We start from the raw sequence: 26,096 nt of genomic DNA, 5'->3' as shown, positions 1-26,096 counted from the left end.
AGGTTAAGGTGGGCAATCAGCTTTTCAATGCTGATGTGTTCATAGCTTCGAGTGAAATTATGTCACATGGTTGTAGTGTAAGCTTTGAGAATTATCAATTCAATTCAGTTTTATTTTTATAGCCCAATATTACTGCAATGGTGGTCTTCGTGGGCTTCGAGCTTTAAATTGCACCAGTTGTATATAGTTCTTTATTCGGTAAATCTTTATAATAAGAGTCCTTAATAAACTATTTGTAAGAAATTAACAAGCATGAGTAATGTGGTGTTAAGCTGCTTATAAACAGCTTATTTAAACTTGTAAGTCAGTTCTAAGACATTATTCAAATGCTAATTAATGTATTTATTAGTAGCTTAATGAAACATAGTGGTTAATGTCTTATAAATAGTTTATTAAGGACTCTTATTATAAAGCGTTACCACATAATGTGGACATGCAGGATAAGTGTCGCCTCATAACGGGCAACAAAAAGTTTAGTTTGCCGGTAGCGCAATGCTGACACAGCATGTGGAACCCTGAGGGTCAGTGGGTGGAACACGACTATTGTTGCACTTATTTCTACTACCATTAGTGCTGCAATTAATGCTCTAATGCAGTGTGGTAATGCACATGCCACTAATTTTGTGGAGATATAAGCTACAGGCCTCATTTTTGCTTAATGTTGTTGGTCTGAGGTCTTAAAATGACCTTTGCAGTTTACCATTTGTACAAAAGGTTTACTATAACCAGGTAGCGCTAAGGCTATTGTGGACACAAGAGCCTGTTTTATGTCACAATAGACCTTGTCTGCTTCAGGTTTCCAGTTTACAGGGGAAGTCATTTTCAAATTTTCATGCTCGCTGTCATTACTTGAGAATAAATAGTAGGGCTTTCTGGATAACCTTGCGGTTGTCTGGATTAAGTGTATCTTTGTTCGCCATACGTGAAGGCAAACCAGTACTGGCTGTCCTTTAGGACAGAAACAAAATAATGTATTACTGATGTCTACCAATGTGAAGAGGGCTGTATCCTATCATAACGAGTTCAATAATGTGTATGGGTAAGCAAATAGGGTGCTCTTTGAATAACTGCATAGTTTATGTCAACAACAGAAAGTTAGGTAGCATCCTGCATTAACCTTTAACATCTAAGATAGCACAAGGGTTAACCCTTGTACTATCTTAAATGACCCACCCTTACATTGACGTGTTCTCCCTACCATGACAAAGGTGGATAAAGGTGGAAAGATTTCATGTAATCCATGGAAACCAGTGAGGTTCACAAATCATTGAAGAGAAAAAGGTTCAGTGCGCTTTCTAGTGGGTCTAGATGACCCAACTCCCAATATTAAAGTTAAAAAACACAAGCTAACTCTGATGAATCAACATAAAAATCTGAAAGGTTCGGCTGCTTATCTGAACGACCATATGACCAGAAGGAATGCTGAAATCGCCAAACATGCCAGGCTTCTCAGGATACGTAAGCAGATTGAGAACACTTGGGTTAAAGGCTGCAGGATTTATGTAACTTGGTGGTGGAATGAGGAAGTACAGGAATGCGTCCAGAGGAAGAGGTTGGCTAAAAGGAAGTGGGATGTAGAAAGGACTGAGGAAGGTAGACAGGAGTACAAGGAAGCGCAGCGTAGAGTGAAGAGAGAGGTGGCAAAGGCCAAACAGAAAGCTTACGATGAGCTATATGACAGGTTAGACACAAAGGAAGGAGAGAAGGACTTGTACAGGCTAGCCAGACAGAGAGACAGAGATGGGAAGGACGTGCAACAGATAAGGGTGATTAAGGACAGAGACGGAAAGGTGCTAACAACCCAGGAGAGTGTACAGAAAAGATGGAAGGAGTATTTTGAGGAGCTGATGAACGAGGAAAATGACAGGGAAAGAAGGGAGGAAGATGTGGTTGTTGTGGAGCAGGAAGTAGCAGAGATTGGAAAGGATGAGGTTAGGAAGGCTCTGAAAAGGATGAAGAGCGGAAAGGCCGTTGGTCCTGATGACGTACCTGTGGAGGTATGGAAGTGCTTAGGAGAGACAGCAGTGGAATTTCTAACGAGTTTTTTCAATAGGATTCTAGAGAGTGAGAAGATGCCTGAGGAATGGAGGAGAAGCGTTCTGGTTCCGATCTTTAAGAACAAGGGTGACACGCAGAACTGCAGCAACTATAGAGGAATAAAGTTGATGAGCCACACAATGAAGCTGTGGGAAAGAGTAGTGGAAGCCAGGCTTAGGAAAGAGGTGGAGATTTGTGAGCAGCAGTATGGTTTCATGCCCCGTAAGAGCACCACTGATGCCATTTTTGCTTTGAGAATGTTGATGGAAAAGTACAGAGAAGGTCAGAAGGAGCTGCATTGTGTGTTCGTAGATTTAGAGAAGGCGTATGACAGGGTGCCGAGGGAGGAGCTGTGGTACTGTATGAGGTCGTCTGGAGTGGCAGAAAAGTATGTCAGAGTAGTTCAGGACATGTATGAGAGAAGTATGACGGTGGTGAGATGTGCTGTAGGTCAGACAGAGGAGTTCAAGGTGGAAGTGGGACTACACCAAGGATCAGCTTTGAGTCCTTTTTTGTTTGCTATGCTGATGGACAGGCTGACAGACGAGGTAAGACAGGAATCTCCCTGGACAATGATGTTTGCGGATGACATCGTAATTTGCAGTGAGAGTAGAGAGCAGGTGGAGGAACAGCTAGAGAGGTGGAGGTTTGCTCTGGAAAGAAGAGGCATGAAGGTCAGTCGTAGTAAGACAGAATACATGTGTCTGAACGAGAGGGATCAAGGTAGAAGCGTTAGGTTACAGGGGGCTGAGGTGAAGAAGGTGCAGGAGTTTAAGTACTTGGGGTCAACAGTTCAGTGTGATGGGGAGTGTGGAAAAGAGGTGAAGAGGCGAGTGCAGGCAGGTTGGAGCGGGTGGAGGAAAGTGTCAGGAGTGTTGTGTGACAGAAGAGTGTCAGCAAGACTCAAAGGAAAGGTGTACAAGACAGTGGTGAGACCAGCTCTGCTCTATGGGTTAGAGACGGTAGCAGTGAGACAGAGACAAGAGGCTGAGATGGAGGTAGCGGAGATGAAGATGTTGAGGTTCTCCTTAGGAGTGACCAGGTTAGACAGGATAAGGAACGAGTACATCAGAGGGACGGCTCATGTTGCCTGTGTTAGCGACAAAGTCAGAGAAGCCAGACTGAGATGGTTTGGACATGTTCAGAGGAGGGATAGTGGATATATTGGTAGAAGGATGTTGGAGATGGAGCTGCCTGGCAGGAGGGCAAGAGGACGGCCAAAGAGGAGATACATGGATGTCTTGACAGAGGACATGAAGTTGGCTAATGTTAGGGTAGAAGATGTTCATGATAGAGTGAGGTGGAAAAGGATGATTCGCTGTGGCGACCCCTGATGGGAAAAGCCGAAAGAGAAAGAAGAAGATCAAGGTAAGCTTCGGCTAGCTTAGCCATAGCCGCATCACCGGTTATAACTCTTTTACGTCAACTGTAAATCCTGTGTTATTTGTAATATAAGGTATAACACATCGTACTGAATATGTTGTGTGTATGTTTAAGTGAAATGGCATAAGATTAACATAACAACCAAAAATTTAGTGAAGCTGTAAATAAGAAATGTTATCGACATTCAAGTTGCCCGTTTGTGTGTACATTATTTTTGCTGCGGTTGCGGCACTTTCTTCACTTACTGTTAGTATTATTTTTCTGAAAGTAGGGTGACCAGATGTCCTCTTTTCCTGGACATGTCCTCTTTTTTGATACTTATATAATAAAATAACATTGAACATAGATGAAATGTGATCATATTTTCTTTTTATCTATGCAGCTCTGCACACCAATTACTCTAAATGAAATATCTCAAAAACTCACTTCACTCCTCTTTTTTACAAACTCAAATCTGGTCACCCTACTGAAAGTCATAGTTTAATGTTACATTGATGTAGCAACATAAGTATGTCTTAATTTTAACCTATTAATTTATTGTGTCTAGATATTACTGGATGCAGAAAGTGCCAACCTGAAAGCTTTCTCCTGCAGTTGTGCGGCTGATAAAGGATTCTGCAATCACATACTTGCCATCCTGTTCCAGACCGCACATTATTCACAGCTGGGTCTGCAGGCTGCTCCACCCCCCCTGGCCTGCACGAGTGGCTTGCAAAGATGGCACAGACCAAGAACACAGGTGGGTTTGTGATAAAATTGTCATTATGATTTAAGAACGGATGTGTATCCATAATAGTTGTAAATTATTATAAAAAACACCCCAGTAGTGACTACAGACTAATTGCTTTTTGCCTTTTACTTATAAGGTAATCCATCCTGAACCGGTTAGTGAGCTGGTGGTGCAAAAACCCAAAACAGTTGGCAGGGACGGTCAGAGGTCCACACTGTACAAGGCATACAGGTGATTCATTTAACTTTTTGTTAATTTGTGACAGTAAGTTTTTTTTAATCTTATGACTAACCAAATTATGGTTAAAGCAGATTTAATGAATTAAATTTAAATGTAGTTATGCACTTATGTCTAACTTTTTTGTGTGACCAATAATCTTGTGTTTCTCTTGTGTAGGACCACAGCCAGATCCATATATGATGGCATCTGGAAGCAAATTATGCCAGGTGCAGCCCCAACCTCTCATGGTTGTGTTGGATGGGGTTTCTGAGATGGAATGAAAGAGAAATTGGATATATATTATTATGGCAAATGCATGAATGCATACCTTAAATTACACTTATCTTGTCTTTAACAATCAGTTCAGCCTTCTGTCTTACTGTTGATGATCTGTAATGTTATTTTTTATTGTAAATCTTTGATGGTATTTGTGTTGTGATTAATCAGTTGTTGTTACGCATACCAAAAAATTAAATGAGGCACAATTTTGACCAAAATTGTTTTATTTGTTCATCAAATTTTTTTGTTAAGTCAAAGTCACATTTCAACAGAAAAATATTAAGAATATAACAATTATATTTAATTAGATTTTAAGAATATGTGGAAACACTAATTTTTTCCATACTATTTGCACATTATACATTATTTACATACCAAACATTAATTCACTCCTTGATAATTTGCCAAAACACGGCAGTTTAGCCAGATTAGATTCACACTGCCCATCAGTGTGAGCGGCACGGGAGAGTCCCAGATGTGAAAGGACTTTATCCTACTGATCACACTTTCCACCATAATTCTGAGGCAGGTAATGGCTTGGGTTTGTTCCGTTTCCTCCTTGCTGAATTGAGCTGAAAGCTTAAAAGGTGGAATGATGAGCTTAGATCCAATGTCAGTAAGGAGGTCTTGAACGAGGAACTCTTTGTCTGCCATGACATCGTCTCCTGGCTCCAGCAAGGGAACTTGGCTTCCAAGTCATGGATGTAATCCAAAGCCTCTTCCAGAGTACCTGTAAAGATAAAGAAATTAAAAATCAGTCTTAACATTTTTTTGCTACCTTTCAACACAACACAGTAATCATGTTTCGAAAAGTATGTTAAGTATTTAATTACAAATACATTTCATTTATTTTTGTTAAGGAAAATACAAAATGACAAAATACTCAATATTAATTAAATACATGTAATTAAAATAGGTGAGAGCATGAACAGCTTTTATTATAAACATTAATATGTTCAAGTAGAAATGCATTTATCCAATAACGGTACACATAGTTGACTAACTATAACTAAACACATTATGAACAACCTTACCTGAGGTGGGTGTGTCACATAGTCGTGATCCATCTTTACTGCCTTAGCTTAGCCACCATGTCGCCATCTTCACAGCTTAGCTGCATAGCCTGACGTTTGAGGTTCTGTCATATACTGACTACCTTCTCAAAGGATCAGTAAAGTTGTTCCAAGAGAAAATACTCGGGACGACACCACTCTTCAGGCGACGAACGACGCAGCCGCACCACAATCCGGAGCAAGTGCCGGCAGCAGACGGTGCTACCTGTGTTTACATTAAAACTATGCCCTTCCTCTCTTCGGATCGCCTGTATCCATTTGGGTTTCAGGTTTGGATCCACAGGAAAATAATGAAATGAAAGGCCGGGCTGTTTTTGGTTGGAAGACGAACAGCCTGGAACACAACAGAGACTGCAACTCTTCGACTCTGCCATTCTTCATAAGTGCCGCTATGCTAACAGGAAGTTGTTTTACACGTCATTGCCGTATTTCCGGTCGAAAAATGCGGAAGTGTGAAAAAGGTCTATTGAGAATGTCTTTATGTACTTGCCGTGCACGCGCGTTAACCCAGGATTACCAAGTCGAGCGTTATTACGCTAACTCATATTCGGTCTGTTGGAACCGACATGCCTAGAGTAAACAAGTTCATGCGGATGTCAGCCATAGTTCAGGGTTAAAGTCAGGGTAGTTTAAACCTGGAATACCCCCCAGGACAGTCGAAAACCAAGAAGAAAAAACAACCTTCAGTCTCTATTCAGTCTCAAAATGAAAACAATGCTTTTTTTTTATCTCTCCAGGGGGGAATTCCAGGAAGAATGTTTAAACTACACTGACTTTCATCTTTCTTGAATACCCCCCAGTACATTTAAGTTGAAGCATTTAAATCATATCTATAATTTATGCAAAACAGCAAGTTTTTGTTTTTCATAAGTTGTATTTAATATTAATACTTCCTGGGTAAGCGAGTTATACTTTTGTAGATCCATTTAAAAAAAGATTCAGCTTCACTTTATTTGTGATTTTAAAGTTGTTGGTTTTTAGGTCATGTGACCCGGAAGTAAACAGTACGAGGCGTTAGCCGTCTTAGCATGTTTTCAGAGGACAATGGTGTTTTGTTTGGACGTTTGTGAGTTACTTTGTACAGAAAGAACGATACACGGTTTGTGTCTTAACTCTCAGCATTTTCTAAAGTGTCGTAAATTAGCGAATAATTTTTAAATGTAAGGACAACCTGTTTGTGATTGTGAGACCAGCAGATGTTTGGAGCTACGGTGACGAGGACGGCGGTGTTATCGTAGGTTAGTAGTGGGAGTTCGAGCTGAAGATCGGAGCAGCTGCGTAACGATGTCTTCACTTCTGTCTCTGAGAGAGTTTATCAGCGAGCGACTAGCTGCTGCTGCTGAAGAAATCTTCAGACACTGTGAAGGAACCATCGTCCAGTACGAGCAGGAGCTCTGTCGCCAGCGCAGACTGCTGGATATCACCAGGAATCCACGGCTTCAGCTCCACGCAATAGGTATGTTCACTTCAACAAAGGAGATGCAGCCTTCATATTCTAGAACATTCTGATACAAATGAAAGTGGACCGACGACTGATTATGTTGGTGTATTCCGGTCCGCCATCTTACCGCGGTCAAGTGAACCGACATCTGTGGAAGTGCGGTCTCCAGTGTTGCCAGATAGAGTCACAGTTTTCCAGCCCAAAAGTCATCTGAAAACCGCCAGACCCCGCCAGACCAAAAAATAAGATCAAGTCAAATGAATTACACATTCACAAATCACAGATGTAGAAAGGGGATATTACTCGACTGGCTTTTTCACAGCTACCTGTCCAGTTTAAAAGCACAATCATATCTATCTATGATTGGGAGTAACAACAATATACAGCTTTTGTAGATTTTTTTCCCCTACTGGACTGATTAAGTACCCGATGCGGTGATTTTGCAAAATAAAACATTTCTCAAAATCAAAGATAGTTCAGACTATTAATAAAAGGAGTATTGAATAGACGGTATTGAATATTTCTTCAGCGGACCGGCCTTCTTCCATTTATTTTCTTAACTCGCTATAGCCTATGTATAACCTCTTCCATCCCTGTGCTGTCCTTGCGCCAAAGCACCCCGACTACTACCGTGTCAACCTGCTGCTATGATGACCGTATTTAGCGCTCTCTGTGTTGGACACACTGGAGGAGCGCGGGGGAAAACAACTCTGAGCTGCAGAGGATATGAACAGGTAGAGAGGAAAAGCAGGTAGAGGGGCGGGGGAGGGGCTTTGGCTTCAAACTGTCAGAGAGATGGAAACACGGCGTCAGATTCAGACGCAGCTTTCCCTGCGGGAGTTGAAGCAGAGACTTTCTGGGACGATCTCATGAACTCAAACATGGAAACATGATTATCAAGTAGAACTCGCCAAAATATTAAACCTGATCTCTCCACATTCTCCGTGTCTACCATGCATTGATACACACAGACATGCAGCGATCAGACAATAACGTTAGCTCGTAGCTCCGCCCACACGCGACCGCGGTGTCAGCTTTAAACAACGCAACTTCTAAGAGGAGGGGCGGGGCGGCAAACCCCCAACAACAGGTTAAATGACAGAACCCATAAAGCGTCTCTGCCTGGTGCGTTCACGGAGCTTCAGAACATAAGACTTCAACAGCCACCCAGCCTAACGTAGTCCGCTATTATATATTCATGAGTGGGAAAACCCGCCGAACAGACCCTAAAACCGCCCAAATTATGCAAACCCGCCCAAAGCCATTTTTACCCGCAAATTTAGAACCAAAACCGCCCAATTGGGCGGAAAACCGCCCAATCTGGCAACACTGGCGGTCTCGCTAGCCGTCACTGACTTTTTTGCATGCGCGTTTACATGATAGTTTACGGTACACACGCCCAGCGAGCTCAACTACCCCTGGCTGAAGCCTGCAGAATTGCACGACATAGTGGAATGCTGAAACGCTGAGGAATGTGAACACTCTGTGGAATGTAAACCCCGCTCATGCAGAGCCCGTCTTCTTCTTTGGTTTTACAAGTGTCCATGTGCAATATTGCTACCTACCGGTTTTTAAGGAGTTTTTCCTTACCGTGAAGGGGTGGGGGGATCTAAGTGCAGGAATATCAGTTTAGTTTAGTCTGTTTTTTTTAAAGTTTAGTATTATCCTAAGTCATTTTTTGTATTCATGATCCCTTTTTCATTGGATGTTTACCTTACAATTACCGTTATGAAGCCCATTGAGACGTCTGTAGTTCGAATTTGCGCTAAATAAAAAAATAAAAAATGTAATTGAATTAGAGAATTTATACAGTGATTGCTGTCTTCTTATGCCTTTTACAAGTTTCCATGTGCATGTATTAGGGAGTTAATACATTTTGTCTGGCCTCACGGACTCAAAAAAATAACTCATTGGATGAACTCTATTTAATTGTGGGCAGGATTTCCATCCAATAAATATGAGTAACCCCACCTCAAAGAAAATTCTTCCATGTAGCGAAATATACGGTAATTGAGTTAGTCGAACTCAATTTTATCAAGAAAGGCAAGTTAAAAAAATATGAATCAACAGTCTGAAGCCAGCCTTGAACTCAGAACCTCTGCATGTTAAACCCGCTAACTAATCCACTGAGCCAAAAGCGTTGTGCTTTTGTAAAGCTGCCGGTATAAACAAATAGATTCGTTATTTACATAAATGAGGCTCGTTGTGAATTGTCTTATTCGGAGAAGCTGAGTTGAAACGATTTCATGCCACAGTTCGTTTTTTACGTGGAAAAAACGAACAAAATTTTTCACTTTTGAAAAGTCGAAGGATTTGAAGGACCAAAAGTCATACCAGGCATTAGACGAAGGAGTTGAACATTTTAATAGTTGAATGGTTAAAATAGGTGAAAAATTGTAGCCGTAAGACGGCAAAAAGAATAAATAAAGAGAAACAGGAAAACAGCATTCAACAGCATGCCCCTTACTTGAACTCAATTATTTTGGATTACAGTAAACCCTTGTTTTTCGCGGGGGTTACGTTCCAAAAAGACCCCGTGATAGGCAAAATCCGTGAAGTAGAAACCTTTATTTTTTTAAACTATTATTATACAATTAAATACTCTATTATACATTGAAAAGAAAGAACAAACCAATTTACAGGCTCAAGCATTTGTTTCACAAATAAAAGTACTTTAGAAACCTTTTTTTCAACAAATAACTTTGTACTGTACTGTCAAATAATAATTTTAATGAATGTGAACAGAAGGCTTCAAATCGCGGAGATTAGCCCCGCCCACCCCGACCCGAGTATTGGATTAAACGGGAGAAAATTTAAAATGATTATGAAAAAAATACAAAATACAGTGGGACAAGTAGTGACTCAGGTGTATTTCACTGCTCTACAGACTGAGCCGCTGCATCCTGACTCCGCTCAGCAGTGTTTTCTTCTTTTGAAGCCCGCGGTGCAGCTGTGTTTGTTCGGGAGAAGAGCATAGTGATAGGCAGTCGTTGTCGCTCTTTTTTCTGCTTTGCAAAAAGATCCTTATACACCGACATGCCACCATCAAGAGAATTTGCACGTAGTAATGAAAATTTGGCAAGCTGATTTACGTACGTGCACATATTAAACTGCAACGTTATTGACGCACAGGTAGAGAAGAAGCGGAGTGACTTTTTAGCCAATCAGAATGCAGAACAGAATGCACGATGCAAATCCGTGAAGTAGCAAAACCGTAAAAAGCAAACCGCGTTATAGCAAGGGATCACTGTACTGGAGTTATAGGGGAAACTATTAATACATTTTGTTTTAGGTCAATTAAATGTAGATACATTCTTTTAAAATAAATATTTTTAAATAAAACAAACAGAAATTTATTGTGTTACATGAAAGAGGGGCTTGAATCATTATTTTGAGTGAAAAAAACATTGTACCATTCAAATTTTCCTCCCCTCTGTTCTCTTTTTTCCTCATACAATTACCAATGACACAAAATGTGCTCCACTGATTATTCCCCTTTCCTGCAATCAGAACTGCACTGACGAAGGTGAATCAAATGCACGAGCTCAACGTGGGCGGGGTTAACATTCCACAGCAGATGAGCTCAATGTGGGCGGGGTTAACATTCCACAGCGTGTTCACATTCCTCAGCATTCCAGCATTCCTCTATGTTGAGCAATTCTGCAGGCTGCAGCTAGGGCTTACTCAGCGAGCTGGAAAGACGGTATAAAGCGCTGATATCACCCATGTCACTGTCTGTTACCCATTATCAAATAACATGTACTGTACTCTGAAATAAATGAGAGTTATTGCAAGCCCTATATTGTTATTTGATGTACAAATGTGTTCATTTGGATTGCATGTTTGTTCATTCCATAATAACTACCAGAAATAACGTGTTTTGTCTGAAATATAATCAATCATACAGATTCTGAAAGTGAGATTTTACACTGAAAGAGTGTTTTGTGGGTAGTTGAGCATGACATGGAATGGAATCAAACAGAAATGAAGAAACTCCACGCAAAAAGCACATCTGGTCCTGTCAACTCTTTCTAAAGTTGCTTCATTTAAGGTGACGCAAAAATTACACTGGATTATTTTTGGCAATGAGGTTCACTAACATCACAGCAAGTTTGCTGAAAGATGACAGGAGAATATTAGAGATATTGACATTATAGTCTAATTCATCCTTCCTCATACATAGTCATAGTATAACATTTGAACCATCCAAAATATCGCTTTTTTTAAAGGTGACAAAAAAATTTCACTGGATTATGGTTGATAATGTTGTTCACTAACATCACAGCAAGTTTGATGAAAATTGACTGTAGAAAAGTAAAGATATTGACATAACAGACCAATTCAGGCTTCCTTATACGTAGTCATAGTATAACATTTGAACCATCCAAAATACCACTTTTTCCAAAGGTGACAAAAAAATTTCACTGGATTATGGTTTTAATTTCTGCGTCACCTTAAATGAAGCAACTTCAGAAAGAATTGACAGGACCAGATGTGCCTTTTGCGTGGAGTTTCTTCATTTCTGTTTGATTCCATTCCGTGTCATGCTCAACAACCCACAAAACATTCTTTCAGTCATAAATCTCACTTTCAGAATCTGTCTGATTATATTTCAGACAAAACACGGCATGTCTGTTCATTATGGAATGAACAGAATACATTCCAAATGAATACATTTGTACATCAAATAACAATATAGGGCTTGCAATAACTCTCATTTATTTCAGAGTACAGTACATGTTATTTGATAATGGGTAACAGACAGTGACATGGGTGATATTAGCGCTTTATACCGTCTTTCCAGCTCGCTGGGCGTGTGTACCGTAAACTATGATGTAAACATGCATGCAAAAAGTCAGTGACGGCTAGCGAGACCGCACTTCCACAGATGTCGGCTCACTTGACCGCTGTGCCATCTTGGTATGTGACTACAAATTAAACATTCATTGGATTGCCCTGATCCTTACTTTACTGGAAAGGGGTTAAATAAACTTTTGCAATGGTATAAAGATCATTCAGATGGATCGAAATGAGAAAGTTATGGCATTTTGAGTGATCACGTGTAGGGCATAGTTTTATTCCAGAATATAAAGCAACAACAACATTTTTGTGACCTGAATCAAAGATGAGTGTTCTTAGTGTCTTAACTTTCTTATTACTGTAATTTCCGGACTACAAGCCGCTACTTTTTTCCAGCGCTCACAGCCATGCGGCTTATTCAGTGACGCGGCTGATTTATAGATTTAATTGGCGGCCGCCATGACCTTACTTTCGGACTGAGAGTATGAGTTGAATACGCTATCCAACTCCACGCAACAAGCCACTTATTTTTCAACACACCTCTTAGCAGCCAAACAGCATGGACCTGACTTCAGGTCTTGGACACTTCAGTCATGGTTCAACAAAAAGAAACACACATGCCCGGCCGCATCCCAGAATCCTTTGGTGCCATTAGACTCAACGTGCATGTGATCGCCACTACACTATGATGCAGCTTTCAAGTTAAAAACAATCGTTAAAAGCAGCGTGAAAAAAATCCACCATCACAAACGGGTTTGGAAAAGCCGCTCTGCTGCGCGACGGAGAGAACAGCGCATGCTCAGGAGTGAATTTAAATCAGAGTCATAGTGACACTAGCTCATCTATTAGCAGCTCCTTAATATACGAGATGATCTTTTAACGTACGTTTATTATTGTTTTGTTATGGTTATTATGAAGCGCCTGTTCGCTCATCATTTTATTTTTAATCTGTGTGGTCAGTGCTTTTTTGTGGCAGAACGAAGTATGGTTAGGGGAAGGCTAACATGCACTAACAACATTTAGCCTGGATGAACATGATTCGATGCGGGAAAAGCTGCAATCTGCAGCTTAGCTGAACGTAAAAATGTAGGAATAACATCAGCCTTTATTTTGTCGGGACACGACTGGAAACACAAATAGACGTGATCGTTTTTAACGGTTTCTAAGGACTGAGCGGAATTTTGCATTGAAAACCTCACAGCCTCTGTGTGAGCTGGAGACATGTTCTCCTGCTGCTTGTTCACATTGAGCTGCAGGACCGATGTCAGTCTGATGGCTCCCACACGTAACAACGTATCCGCCCCTCATCCACAAAGCGTACAGTATTAAGTCCGATTGCTCTGCACAGACACGATTTGCTCGGTCCACCGTCGCAATGGGGACGAAGCGCTCCTCCCTGGAGCTGCCCTGGCCAGGGGTGTCGGAGAAGATAGGAAGGGGAGACAAAGAGCCCGCTTGGCGAGCGCGGAGCGCAGAGGCGTCCGCGGAGCTACAGTGTTTGTTGTGGAAGGAAACTTCTGACACACGCTGAGGCGCGCGCTTATCAGTCGCCGCTGCTTTATTTTACCGGGGTTTTTTTTTTTTTTTTTTTTTAACCAGCCCCGTTACCACCATAATGCTGCCGCGACACAAGCGGAAGGAGAGCTGTTCTTCCGTTCGCCCCTCCATGCACTGTTGCTCCTTGCTCATAAACACGTACAACACTGTGGCGAGCCGGGTTAGACCCGCCTTTAGCCCCATAAGACTCATGGGAAATGGGGAATCGCGGATGTAAATTTCCTCATCATTACTGAGGGATGTAATGTTGATTATATGGTCACTGTTTGTAATTATACATGTGATACTTAGATTGTCAATAATTAAAACAAAAAAAAACCAAAATAAAATAAACCACTATTTTATTCAAACACTCGAGCATGATTCAAGCAGGTTTAGCTCGTGCTGGTTTGCGGCGCCTTCCGTCCGTGAAACCAGGGTTCGACTCCGGGCTGCTCCCTGTTCCCTTCTCTACCCCTGTGCCGGTTCCAAGCCCGGTTTGAGAAGGTTGCGTCAGGAAGGGCATCCGGCGTAAAACATTGCCAAGTTTACCATGCGACTTGTTCGCTGTGGCGACCCCTGATGGGAGAAGCCGAAAGAGGAAGAAGACTCGAGCATGATTCAAGGCTGATTCCTCCCACCGTATGCTAATGCCTTGTGCACAAATCTGGGAGTCAGGACGTGCTTTGTCAGGCTGACAACGTTGCCTAGGGCATGCGGCTTGTACTCTGACGCGGCTTTTGTATGTACAAAAGAAGTTAAACACGTGAAAATGAGTGGGTGGGGCTTGTAATCGGGTGCGCTCTATAACCCGGAAATTACGGTACTTATTACCCGTCCAATCTAAAAAAATGCAAAGCCAGTCAAAAGAACTAAAACAATCAAAGTTGATATGAAATAAATTTTTATTTGAATGTCAAATATGAATTAATTAGGAATATAATCAATCATATGGTATAGTTCAATTTAAAGCTACACAGATGCTTTTAGGCTATGGAAGTGTTTCTGTAGCACAGGGGTGTCAAACTCATTTTTACTGAGGGCCACATAAGCATTATGCTGTCCTCTATGGAAGCGATTCTGTAGCATAAATAAAAAGCAAAGTTAAAACCAGAAATGCTTTTTCATTTTCAAAATGAAGATGCATTTTTTGATTCAAAAATAAAATAAAAAAGCAATGCACCAAAATGTTTTTTCATTTCCTTCCTCAACACAGCTTTCTTAGTCACTTAATTAAAATTAAAATTAAAATTAAAATGGTATTTGACATTTCATTTTCAAGACGTTCTCTGGTAAATGTGTAGCATAATTCATTCAGAAATGTCTAATTTGACATTTAAAAGGGATTAATAGAAATGCTTTTTAATTTTCAAAATGAAGCTGCATTTTTGGCTCAAAATTAAACTGAAAATGCAATACTTCAAAATGTTTTTTCATTTCCTTCCTCAACACAGCTTTTTCTGTCACTTAATTAAAAGGATAATGAAAATGGTATTTGACATTGCATTTTAAAAAAGGTCCCTGGTAAATGTTTGACATAATTCATTTAGAAATGTCTAATTTGACAATTAAAATGGATTAATAGAAATGCTTTTTAATTTTCAAAATTTAATTGCATCAAATGACTCAAAATTAAAATGAAAAAGCAATATTTCAAAATGCTTTTCATTTTATACTTAAAACCACTTATTGTGTGTCATAATTAAAACGAAAATGCAAAGAGGGGATTGCATTGCCGTCCCTTGATGATTTCAAAACTTTCTTGGGATTTCCCCAACACGTGTGTTTTGGTTTCGTAACTATATTTTGAAATAATTTTTTCCCGGCCCCATGTGCGGTTTTCAGCCCATTCATTTTTTTACAGGTTCGCTTGCCATGATGTCATTGTCTTTTTCAATTTATTCTAGGTGTGTGCACATTTTGGGGACTTTTCGAGTATGTGGTGGGGGTCAAATTTTCGCTGACAGGCCCAAAATCTTTCCAACTGCAAAAACAATATTGTCCTTGCACTAAGTGACTGCTGCTGCAGGCCATAATAAGGTATGAGGAATTTCAGTGCGCCACATTTGCGAGCTCGCCACGTGGACGCCGTTAAAATATATAACTTGTAATTGCAAAATCTTTTCCAGAGTAGCTTGCCGTTGATGCCTGAAAGGTTACGAGACGATAGATGAAAATTCCAACGACGAGTTTTCGTTTGTTTTTGGTGCTTAAGGTGCTTATTTTTTATTCGAGATGGCGGCCTTCTCCCTAGGTCAAAGGTTGACAAAACTCCAGAGGTAGGTTGTAGACTTGGGCTAGTGGCACGTTTCTCAAATTTATTGAAAATTGCTAGAAAAAACGATATTTTTTCTATGATGTAGAAAAACGCGAAAATGACCAAATACCAGATTTTGGAACAAAATGGCCACCAAACCGTAGGTCAGGGGTTTCAAACATATGGCCCGTGGGCCGTATCCGGCCCGGCAGGTGGTTAAGTCCGGCCCGCACATGAAGAGTAAACATCATAAGGATGGTTAAAAAAGAAAGCAAGTTTCTAGTCCATTCCTGTGGCAAGTTATGATTTTTTAAAGAAATAACTGAAATGTGCAATTCCGCCACTAGGGGGAGCAAAGGAATTGCAAAACAAGTGTAACAGCATAACTGCACGTGCCAAAAGCAAAACATAACACCTTTGCTCTGCGTAGGATGCACTTTGGTTCCCTATGAACCGTACCGCTGTTATCTTGCTGTAAGGATGATCAGTAGTGTCACCCTAATGAACAAAATGTTGTCAAAAAGTAAAGTGGAGTGAAGAGCTTTCCAGGAAAAATGGAAATAGTTTTTTCACAAAGCTGAATGCAAAACCCCCATGTTGGTATGTCATCAACAGGTCACAGTGTTCAAAGAATACAACATTCACACCACCATTTGCAGTGCACAAAAGAGATGATCTACCAACTATTAGCTGGACTGAAAAAACAACCGTTTGCATTCACTGCAACGTTGACATCAGTGATGGAGCAGTGACAGCTACCTTATTATAAACACGTTGGTGCAAACATCCAAACCCTTTTCAGAGGTGAACTTGTGCCCCCAGGGCTCCAGACTGCCACCAAATGGTCGCATTTTGCGACCAAAATTTGAGAGTGTGGGACTGAATTTTACATCCAGTCGCACATGTGCTACCAGTAAATTTGCCTCCCCCACCCTTCATATTTTTTATACATTAAACATGGAAGGGGCACTTCAATGATCGATGAAATAATCAATGAGACACGAGCGCACACGCACGCAGGCAGACACACACACTCGCGCACATACTCGTGAAACGCTAGCACACACTTGCGTGATGCCTTTCTGTGAGGCGGCCAATGCGTGTGAGAAGAATAGGGAAAGTCACTGTAAGTGGCTAAAATGCGTGGAGGGGCCTAGAGACAATTGAGAGCGCATAAACGTCTGTGGGAATGAAACGGAGACAAATATCATCACAACCTGATATGTGCGTCTGAGCTATGAGCAAGCGAACTATTGATGCGTTCTTCCGACCTGCGGCTAGTGTACCAGTGCCAGAGTGTACTCCAGGGGTCTCAAACTCGTGCCCCGCGGGCTATTTGCGACCCCCAAGATGATATTTTGCAGCCCCCGCCTTAAAATGAAAGTTTAATGTTAATGCGACTCGCCAGTTTGTATGAAAGACACTTTTTCATTGTCGTGCCCGGAGCTGACCAACCAATCACAGTGGGGTAAATGACTCTTTGGGGGGCGTTACAATGGTCGGGCTTGAAAGCAGGACACCTGACAGCCCCTCCCTCCCCAGGCCACATTAAGGAGGATAACTCCTTAGATACATTCCTTTAGAACGTATCTATTCGCTCATAATTTTCTACATATATGCAGTCCGTGCTGAACTTTTCTCTGGGCCCCACAGACCCGGAAGAAGGTTTAGGGTTTTGGTTACGGTTACAGCGGCGCATCAAACAGTTTATGCACGGCTGTTACGGCAGCACACCGCTCCCGTGGGAGTCGGGTCAGCTGAGGAGAATAAATGTCCCCCACCTACATGCGTGACAGCTAACGTGGCATGAACATTAAACACGTGCGAGCAACAACAAGATTAACCTTAGACACATTTAAAACACGTGGGGAAAATGCAATGATAGACATGTTTAAGATGAACCGGCGGCTCGCCTGGATCGTTGGGGAGACGGGGGGAGGGGGGGGTGAGATGAAGGCAAATCTGCAGCGAGACTGAAAGAGAACAGGTAGTTGGAGTTGTCCTTAACATTCTATTTACTTTTAATATGCCTCTTCCCCTTAGTGTGATCTGTGTTATTACATATTTTATAGTTATTTGAATGCTTTGTAATATATGTAGCCTTTTTTTTAATCAATTGGTATTTTAAATTATTTTAATTAATCACTCAACTACAAAAACCATCAGGACACATGGTTTTTGTAGTCTGTAGGGCAGCTTTCAGTCAGTTCAGTACTAAATTTCCAGCTGTGTTCGGGTATGTTTGCCCCTTGCTCCCACCCCTTTCTTGTGATATTTTTGTGATGATTGACAGGTGATGTTGGAGCTAAAATATATGTCACACACCAGGTGATCTGCGCAGCGTTACATCCACCTGGGTGATCTCAAACACGCTTATTGTGCATCTTGGCTGCATTTATTTGGTGTCACCAAGATTGATTTCTATCCGTTTTGTTTACCATTTACCATCATGACAGGGATGGTGCTGTTGTTTACCTTGTTGTTGCATTTTCAAAAGTGCAGAATAAAATGTGACGCTGAATTAGAAACAGCACATTGTAATTTCTGCATTAATTATCAAAGTATTTATTAGTAATACAGTGGAAATTAGTAGATTTGGTTTGCATGTTGATTTACGGTATGCGCCCCCAAATTTTCTGGTTGTGCCCCTAAAATTTTCAGTTGGGGGCCACTGTGCTCCTAGTGAAAAAATTTAGTCTGGAGCCCTGGCCCCAAAAAGCAGTCATCCTTTGCCAACATGAGTGTCAAGGATCACGATATCAGATCCAACATCTCTGAGGAGACTTGGACACCAAATGAAGGAATCCAGTCATTTATTGCATTTTTGATTTCTATTAATGAAAACACCGTCATCACAGATATATACAGCCGTGCATATTTATTAGAGGTGTTAAAGAAACGTCACAGCGGAGTTTCGCTGTTGTTGATGGACACAACAACAACAGCTGATGGCATAGTCAGCTCTCTAGTTATTGTGCTGGACAATGTTGGAGTGAACTGGTCACACGATGTCAGTCTGGTCACTGATAGCGCCCCATTAAAGGTAAGAATGTAGGCAGGTGTTGCCACAAAATTCAGGCGGAAACCAGGAAAAGACTCTTGGACATTTCATTGTGTTTTACACACTTGAATGACAGGAAATATGTTGCTGCACAGGATTTGAATCCCGATATTGACGGTCGGGTGAAGTTTGAGGAGAGAAATAAACAACAAATAAAAGGGGAGCCAACATAAGAATTACTCATACCTGATCTTAGAACGTAAAGCTCACGTCCGCAAAACGCTGTGCAGAACTATAATTTAAACCGCCGAACAACCCGTATGAGACACTAACTTAACATCCAATCCAATGCTTCCAATGGCGTATTATGACATGCTTAAGTAACAGCCATTATTCAAACTTCCATTAAACTAAGAACAAGCTTGATGGCCGTAAACATCTTCCATTTGGCAACCATACATACACGAGCTTAAGTAACATCCATTATTTCGAAGCTCCCAACGACAGTACAAAGGAACAAGCTTAATAGCCATAATTTTCTCCATTTGGCATACAAATTATAAGCGCTCAAGGAACATCCATTTAATTGAGGTTCCATCCAAATATTAAGAACGAGTTCAACGCCCATAATTACTATGCTTCATTGGCATACAACAAATAAATGAGCTTAAGAACCAAATTCGAGCTCCAGCGCATACTATGATACATCTTAGAACATCCTAAATTTTGAGGCTTCCACCTGGCAATAATTTTCTTTTAACATCTATAATCGAAGAATTTACATTCATACTTCTGTTGACATTGATTGATTAATTCAGTCAGAAGTGTCATTGGAATGCAGAGGAGGTCCACCGCCCCTTCACTTTCAGTGCAGCAATAGGTACGTCGAGCAGTCATCGTTGCAGCACCAGATCAAGGAATGCAGGGTTGACTTGATTTTCTGGAAACGGAGAAGCTGATCGGGGCGAAGGGGTTCTCAGGCTCAGGATGCGATGCATAGATAAAAACAAAGCAGTATTAGTCTTGACAAGAATATATAAATATGCTTGAGAAAAATGAAATAACAGTGCTTTTAAAGAACAAATCTGAGAAAGTGAAATTTTAGTAGATAGTTAAGGTAAAGACCCATTGTGGATTTATCGCACCATAGAAACCGACATAATTACTAATTCCAACAGTGAAATGATAGTGAAATATATAACCTGCACGAAATCTTTTTTATCAACATTTTATATACTCCAATGATAAGAAAAGTAACCTTTGACAGTGGCCAAGGACATTTGTAGGTGAGGAAGGTCAACATCCCACGTAGCAAAGGATTACAGCTCGGCTGGATTTGATGCTTTGTATTTGAGTACAGACTACTGAAATTTTAATTAGCCAAGGGCGTCTGGATACTGCAAAAGAGAACTTGAGAGCCATGAGGGATCATAGTTTTTGATAGTATTTTTGCTAGACTGAACCTTAAGCATTTAGAGGCAGAGTATAACAAGCCTCTAAATGGGGATGCATCTAGCAGAGTGTCATCTGCTTAAGCAAGGCAGATAGAAGACTGACTTGTGGACACAAGATTTAACTCTTGAACTAAGGTTGAGAGCGCAAGTGATATATTTCCTACGGTCAGGGTAGAAATTGCTCAAGGTGCTATTTAAATATTAACCAAGTCAACCGATGACACAATACTATCATTCACTATTGAAACAGCCTTAATATAATCTCCAAGGATGAAATCTCTCATAACCGGACGACCCCTTAAAAACCATCAGAGCTGTGGATTCTGGCGGCCGGACAAACCACTCTTCTTAAATTTTTTTCCCCCAAACCAGAAGGCGCAGCCTCAGAAGAACAAGTGGAGGGAGCCTGAAGACACGACAGTCATCATAACAAAACCACTCCAAGCATAGAGAGGGAAAGATCAAACGCAAAACACGAAAATCCAAAACAGGAACACGGGGCCCAGGATCGAACTACCCAGAACAAGAACACAAGATGAACGGATGACCATAGGACCAAAGCCACAGCAAATGTCAGGCCGCCCAATCATTGACAAATCATATACAACCAAAAATTGAATAAACGACACGCTGCAAAAAAGCTAGAGATGACATAATGGGGAGAGACAAGCATCAATGAACCACCCAGATCCATAGAAGAAAAATAAATCCGGACGGGTGGAGGACCATACAGAATAGACAACGTGATAACCCAGATTTGAAAATAAAGTTTTTTCCACCGAGATTCAAAAGACCAGGGATACAGAGGAAATTTGGCCACCAAGAAATCATCAATAACTCGCAAAAGGAAGGGGACCCATCGCCTAAACATATCCAGTACAGAGCTTCCGATAATAAAGTTGTTATGAGGACTGCCACGACCGCTGAAGGTAAACCGACAAACACTTCGAGCGCCACTGAATGCGAAGAGACGCCACTGAGAGGCATAGAGGCAGAACAGTGAGAACAATCATTCTTAGCCTTATATCGCGTTCGGAGGAAAATCGTGGAGACAGCATGGGCAGCTGAAGAAAATATATACTAATCCTGAAGGCGCATGGGGAACCAGGCCACTGATGCCCAGAAGATGAACTGCGAGGCGCTAACAGGTCCAGATCAAGTCACGTCAATCTGAACACTTCCTAGGGGCCACCCTCAGTGGCGGCTTTGAAAATGATGCCCCGGAAGAATCCATCACATAGCCCCCACAAACCTCCAAACCAAACCAGAGAGAGAATAACAAATTAACTGTCCAGCCGAGAAAACGAGGCCGCGACGAGACTGACACACTCACCAATGCGGCCGACGCAAGTCCCTGAATCCAGGGCAGGACCCACTGGGGTAGACACAGCGGGGAAAAACAGGCGGAGCAGAACCAGATGCAGAACGTGCGGGGGCAACGAACAAGGATCGCCGAGTGAATAAAATGAGCCATAGACGCTGCATAAGAGAGACCAATCATAGGGAAAATATCCACAGAGCAGAGACGGGTCCAAGAGAGACTAATTCACATTCTGACTAACCAGCAGCTACCACAACGAAAAAAATAAACAGAAGAACCGCCATAATAATAAAGCCAGCATCAAATTAAAGATAGTGATGATTCACATTCAGCTCCCAAAGAACAAAACAGCAACAAAAAAAATATGCTGAAAGCCACAACAAATTCAGCCAGCATGAGAAACCTGTCCAAACGAGGAACGCCAGCCTTCACAACCACAGAAAAAAAACCACAACCCCTGAAACAATAACCGGACGACGCAGAACTACACAGCAGAAAAGGAATCAGAAGTGCATCATGAAGTGGACCATGAGTACAAAACTACAATTCCCAAGGTCCTTAGGGGCGTGACGTCACCGAAGTAAACAGGAAGCAAGAGCGTAGCCGTAGAAAAACAACACGGGAAAAGAACCGCATGCCGCTCACCGTAGAAATTCGGCTGACCACGGCAGACGAGAAGACCCAGACTGCTCCTGATCGGGGGCCACGGACATCTCGAACACCGCGGAAAGTGCACCCCCTGCAGATGCAGGCGACCGCGGCGAAACGAACGCGCTGGGCGCCGTCAGCTGCCCGCTGATCGCCGCAAAAGGAGAGCAGACGCCCGTCTCTAACATCCCTCTCTCTTCTTCCCCTTTCTTTTCTGTCCGGTCCAAAAAAAAAAAGACTGTTACAAACATAAGTAAGATGAATAAAGTTGTGCCTAAATTACAAGAGGGGTTTATTCAAATATACATCTGGTATGTCTAAAGATTCATAGCAGTAAAATACAGTGGTGGACAAAATTGCTGGTACCCCTCAGTTAAAGAAAGTCCCCAAATGCTCACTGAAATGACTTGAAACGATCAAAATTAAAAATAAATTAAAATGTATTGAAAATTAAATAATCAAAATCAGCCATTACTTTTGAGTTATTGAATAAAATAATTATTTAAAAAAAACCTAATGAAATAGGGCTGGACAAAAGTGATAGTACCCATAACTTAATATTTTGTTGCAGTATTTTGAGGGAATCACTGCAGTTTAACAGTTTCTGTATTTGTCAATGAGCCTTCTGTACCCTGTCGATAGGTATTTTGGCCCACTCCTCATGAGGAAACAGCAAACAGATGTTTAATGGGATTCAGATCTGGGCTCATTGAAGGACACTTCAGAATAGTCCAACGCTTTTCTCTTAGCCATTCTTGGGTGTTTCTTGGCTGTGTATTTTGCATCGTTGTCCCGTTGGAAGACCCATGACCTGCCACTGAGACCAAGCTTTATGACACTAGGTAGCACATTTTTATCCAGAATGCCTAGATAATTTTGAGATTTCATTTTACTTTGCACAACTTCAAGACACCCTGTGTGAGAGATGCAGCAAAGCAGCCCCAAAACAGAACTGAGCCTCCTCCATGTTTCACAGTAGGGACAAAGCTCCAGTTTTGTCTCATCTGTCCAAAGGACATTTTCCCAGAAGCTTTGTGGCTTGTCAACTTCCTTTTTAGGAAATTCCAGTTTCGCTTTTTTTATGATTTCCTTTCAATAGTGGTGTCCTCCTTGGTCATCTCCCATGGAGTCCACTCTGGCTCAAACAACAACGAATAGTCCGAACTGACACTGATGTACCTTGATCTAGGAGTTCACCTTTAATGTCTTTGGAGGTTGTTCTGGGCTCTTTGGATACAGTTCGAACTACACGTCTTCTCAATTTGTCATCAATTTTCCTCCACGTCCAGGGAGGTTGGCTACTGTCCCATGGGTCTTAAACTTCTGAATAATATGAGCCACTGCTGTCACAGGAACTTCAAGCTGCTCTGAGAGTTTTATAGCCTTTACTTTTACAATGTTTGTCTATAATTTTGTTTCTACTGTCCTGGGACAATTCTCTCCTTTGCCGTCTGCTGTCTATGTTCAATGTGGTACACACCTTTCACCAAACAGCAACGTGACTATTTGTCTCCCTTTAATTAGGCAGACTGACTGATTATGGATTTGAAAACAGATGTGATGTCATTTATAGGACATACCTGAGTTCATTGTGACCCCCTGGGCAATTAATCACTTTTTAACAGTTGTTGTAGAGATGTGTCTGCTACTAGAACTCTGTGTGCCATTGACCTGGTCTTTAATCTGAGCTAACCTGCGATTTCTGAGGCTGGTTACTCAGATGAACTTATCCTCCGCAGCAGAGGTGACTCTTGGTCTTCCTTTCCTGGGGCGGTCCGCATGTGAGCCAGTTTCTTTGTAGTGCTTGATGGTTTTTGTGACTGCACTTGGGGACACTTTCAAAGTTTCCCCAATATTTCGGACTGACTGACCTTCATTTCTTAAAATAATGATGGGCACTTGTTTGATCTGTACTTAATTGCTTTTTTTCTTGCCATCATACAAATTCTAACAGTCCATTCAGTAGGACTATCGGCTGTGTATTCACCTGAGTTCTGTACTAGAGCCCTGCGCGGGACTATTTTCTTCATCCCGCTCCCGCCCGCGCCCGCCGAATTTCTGTCCAATCCCGCCCGCTCCCGCAACGTATGCGTTACACTCCCGCCCGCACCCGCAATATGTATGTCCACTCCCGCCCGCACCCGTCAAACTCAGAGAATTTATTCCTGCAAAGTAATAGAGATGCATTGATTTTGTATCGTCTCCCGTCCCGCAGGAAAAAAACATGTATTTGTATTGATATAATAAAAGAAATTCATGTCCCTCCTCCAGCCTCATCTTTTCATGCATTCCTCTTTTGTGTAATGTGCAACTTAATTATTAAATATATTTTCACAAATCCTGTTCGGTTAAAAGTGCGCGTATGTCCGCACGCAGACAGACGGCCTGAAGCGCGCTGAACCAGATGGTAAAGATGCAGGTCAAAGTCATTTGAATTTATGGAGGAAAAAAAAACATTAATGGTTCAACAGAGCTGAAAATCTTTGAATTAATTTTTTCCTGACGGAATTTTTTTTTTTTTTTTTAGCCTCAGCCTTTTCCAGTTTTTGCTGTTTTGCGCCTCATTGGGGCATCGGCACGCAGATCTGAGAACCATGCGTGACTCACGATGAACCTCGTTTGAGGTTCTTTCCTGCTTCATCCATTGACATCATGTCTCTGCCAGGCAACCTGCTCCATCCTTATCCGCGCAGTGTTGCCAGGTAGAGCCACAGCTCTTTCATCCTTGTGCTGCGCTAGAGCCCCCCGACTATCGTGTCAACCTACAATAACCGTATTTTGCGCTCTCCCTGTAGAATACACTGGGTGCGCGGGGAAAACAACTCTCAGCTACAGATGATGTGAACAGGTGAACAGGTAGAGAGGAAAAGCAGGTAGAGAGGCGGGGGAGGGGCTTTGACTTCAACTCTGTCAGAGAGATGAAAACACGCGCGTCAGACTCAGACACAGCTTTCACTGCAGGAGTTGAAGCAGAGACTTTCTCTGGGATGATCTCATGATCTCAAACATGGAAACATGTTTACCAAGTAGAACTGTTTAAAATAATAAACCTGATCTCTCCACATTCTTCGTGTCTACCATGCATTGTTGCACACATCGCTCCATGTAGCGATCAGACCATAACCTCTAGCTGGTGGCTCCGCTCACACGCGACCTCGGTATTAGGCTTTAAAGAATACAATTTCTAAGAGGCGGGCGGGGCGTTGCACACCCCCAACAACAGGTTAGATGACAGTGGCCATTAGGCGTCTCTACCTGGTGCCTTCACGGAGCTTCAGTACATAAGAATCCAACAGCCGCAAAGCCTAACGTAGTCAGCTAATATATATTCATGAGATATTCATGGCAACACTGATCCCGCGGGTTATTTTTTTGCCGCCCGCTCCTGCCCGCAGCACAATTCAAACCGCTCATCCCGCGAGAGTTGGGTTGGGTCCCACGGGACCCGGCGGGACCCAATCCCAATGCAGCCCTCTATTCCTTACAACACAACTTATTGTCCCAACTCCATTTATAAGGGAAGAAATCACACTTATTAAACCCGACAGGACACACCTGTTTAGTGAAAAACATTTCAGGTGTCTAAACAAGCAGTAATCAAAGCAGTAATCAAATCAAAAGGTGGCTACTTTGAAGAACCTACAATATGACACATTTTCAGTTGTTTAACACTTTTTTTGTTGTGTATATAATTCCACATGTGTTAATTCAGTTTTGATGCCTTTAGTGTGAATCTACAATTTTAATAGTCATGAAAATAAAGAAAACTCTTTGAATGAGAAGGTGTGGAAGATACCATTAGGATTATGGTGCATAGGTCTATTTAACTATAATGTAAAAATGACAAAATGACATCACAATAAAAAACACGTGATCACAGCAAAAAATGAAAAAGCCATCATTATATTTGTATAGAA

General features: G+C 41.7%; 1 protein-coding gene and 1 long non-coding RNA gene across 5 annotated transcripts in view; both read left to right on the top strand.

The window, feature by feature from the left end:
• The first annotated feature begins 4,020 nt into the window (after window positions 1-4,020).
• On the top strand, window positions 4,021-4,725 carry LOC144984841 (uncharacterized). Its single transcript, XR_013648673.1, has 3 exons — window positions 4,021-4,159; window positions 4,287-4,381; window positions 4,547-4,725. It is a non-coding gene; the product is annotated as an uncharacterized LOC144984841 (long non-coding RNA).
• Window positions 4,726-6,618: 1,893 nt separating this feature from the next.
• Window positions 6,619-26,096, top strand: part of LOC144981320 (uncharacterized) — a 39,328-nt gene continuing 19,850 nt past the window's right edge. For 3 of the 4 annotated variants that reach the window (XM_078933882.1, XM_078933883.1, XM_078933875.1), the window contains exons 1-3: window positions 6,619-6,820; window positions 6,915-6,959; window positions 7,031-7,177. In XM_078933882.1, the coding sequence (XP_078790008.1) occupies window positions 6,766-6,820; window positions 6,915-6,959; window positions 7,031-7,177 (247 nt within the window). In that variant the 5' untranslated portion in view covers window positions 6,619-6,765. The remainder of the gene's footprint in view (window positions 6,821-6,914; window positions 6,960-7,030; window positions 7,178-26,096) is intronic. The other variant, XM_078933877.1, reaches the window with a different exon arrangement.

This window comes from Oryzias latipes, chromosome 2, assembly GCF_053564925.1.
Source record: "Oryzias latipes strain Hd-rR chromosome 2, Olatipes_Hd-rR_3.1".
NCBI classification, from domain to species: Eukaryota; Metazoa; Chordata; class Actinopteri; order Beloniformes; family Adrianichthyidae; genus Oryzias; species Oryzias latipes.
This window is presented reverse-complemented; position numbering and strand designations above follow the sequence as displayed.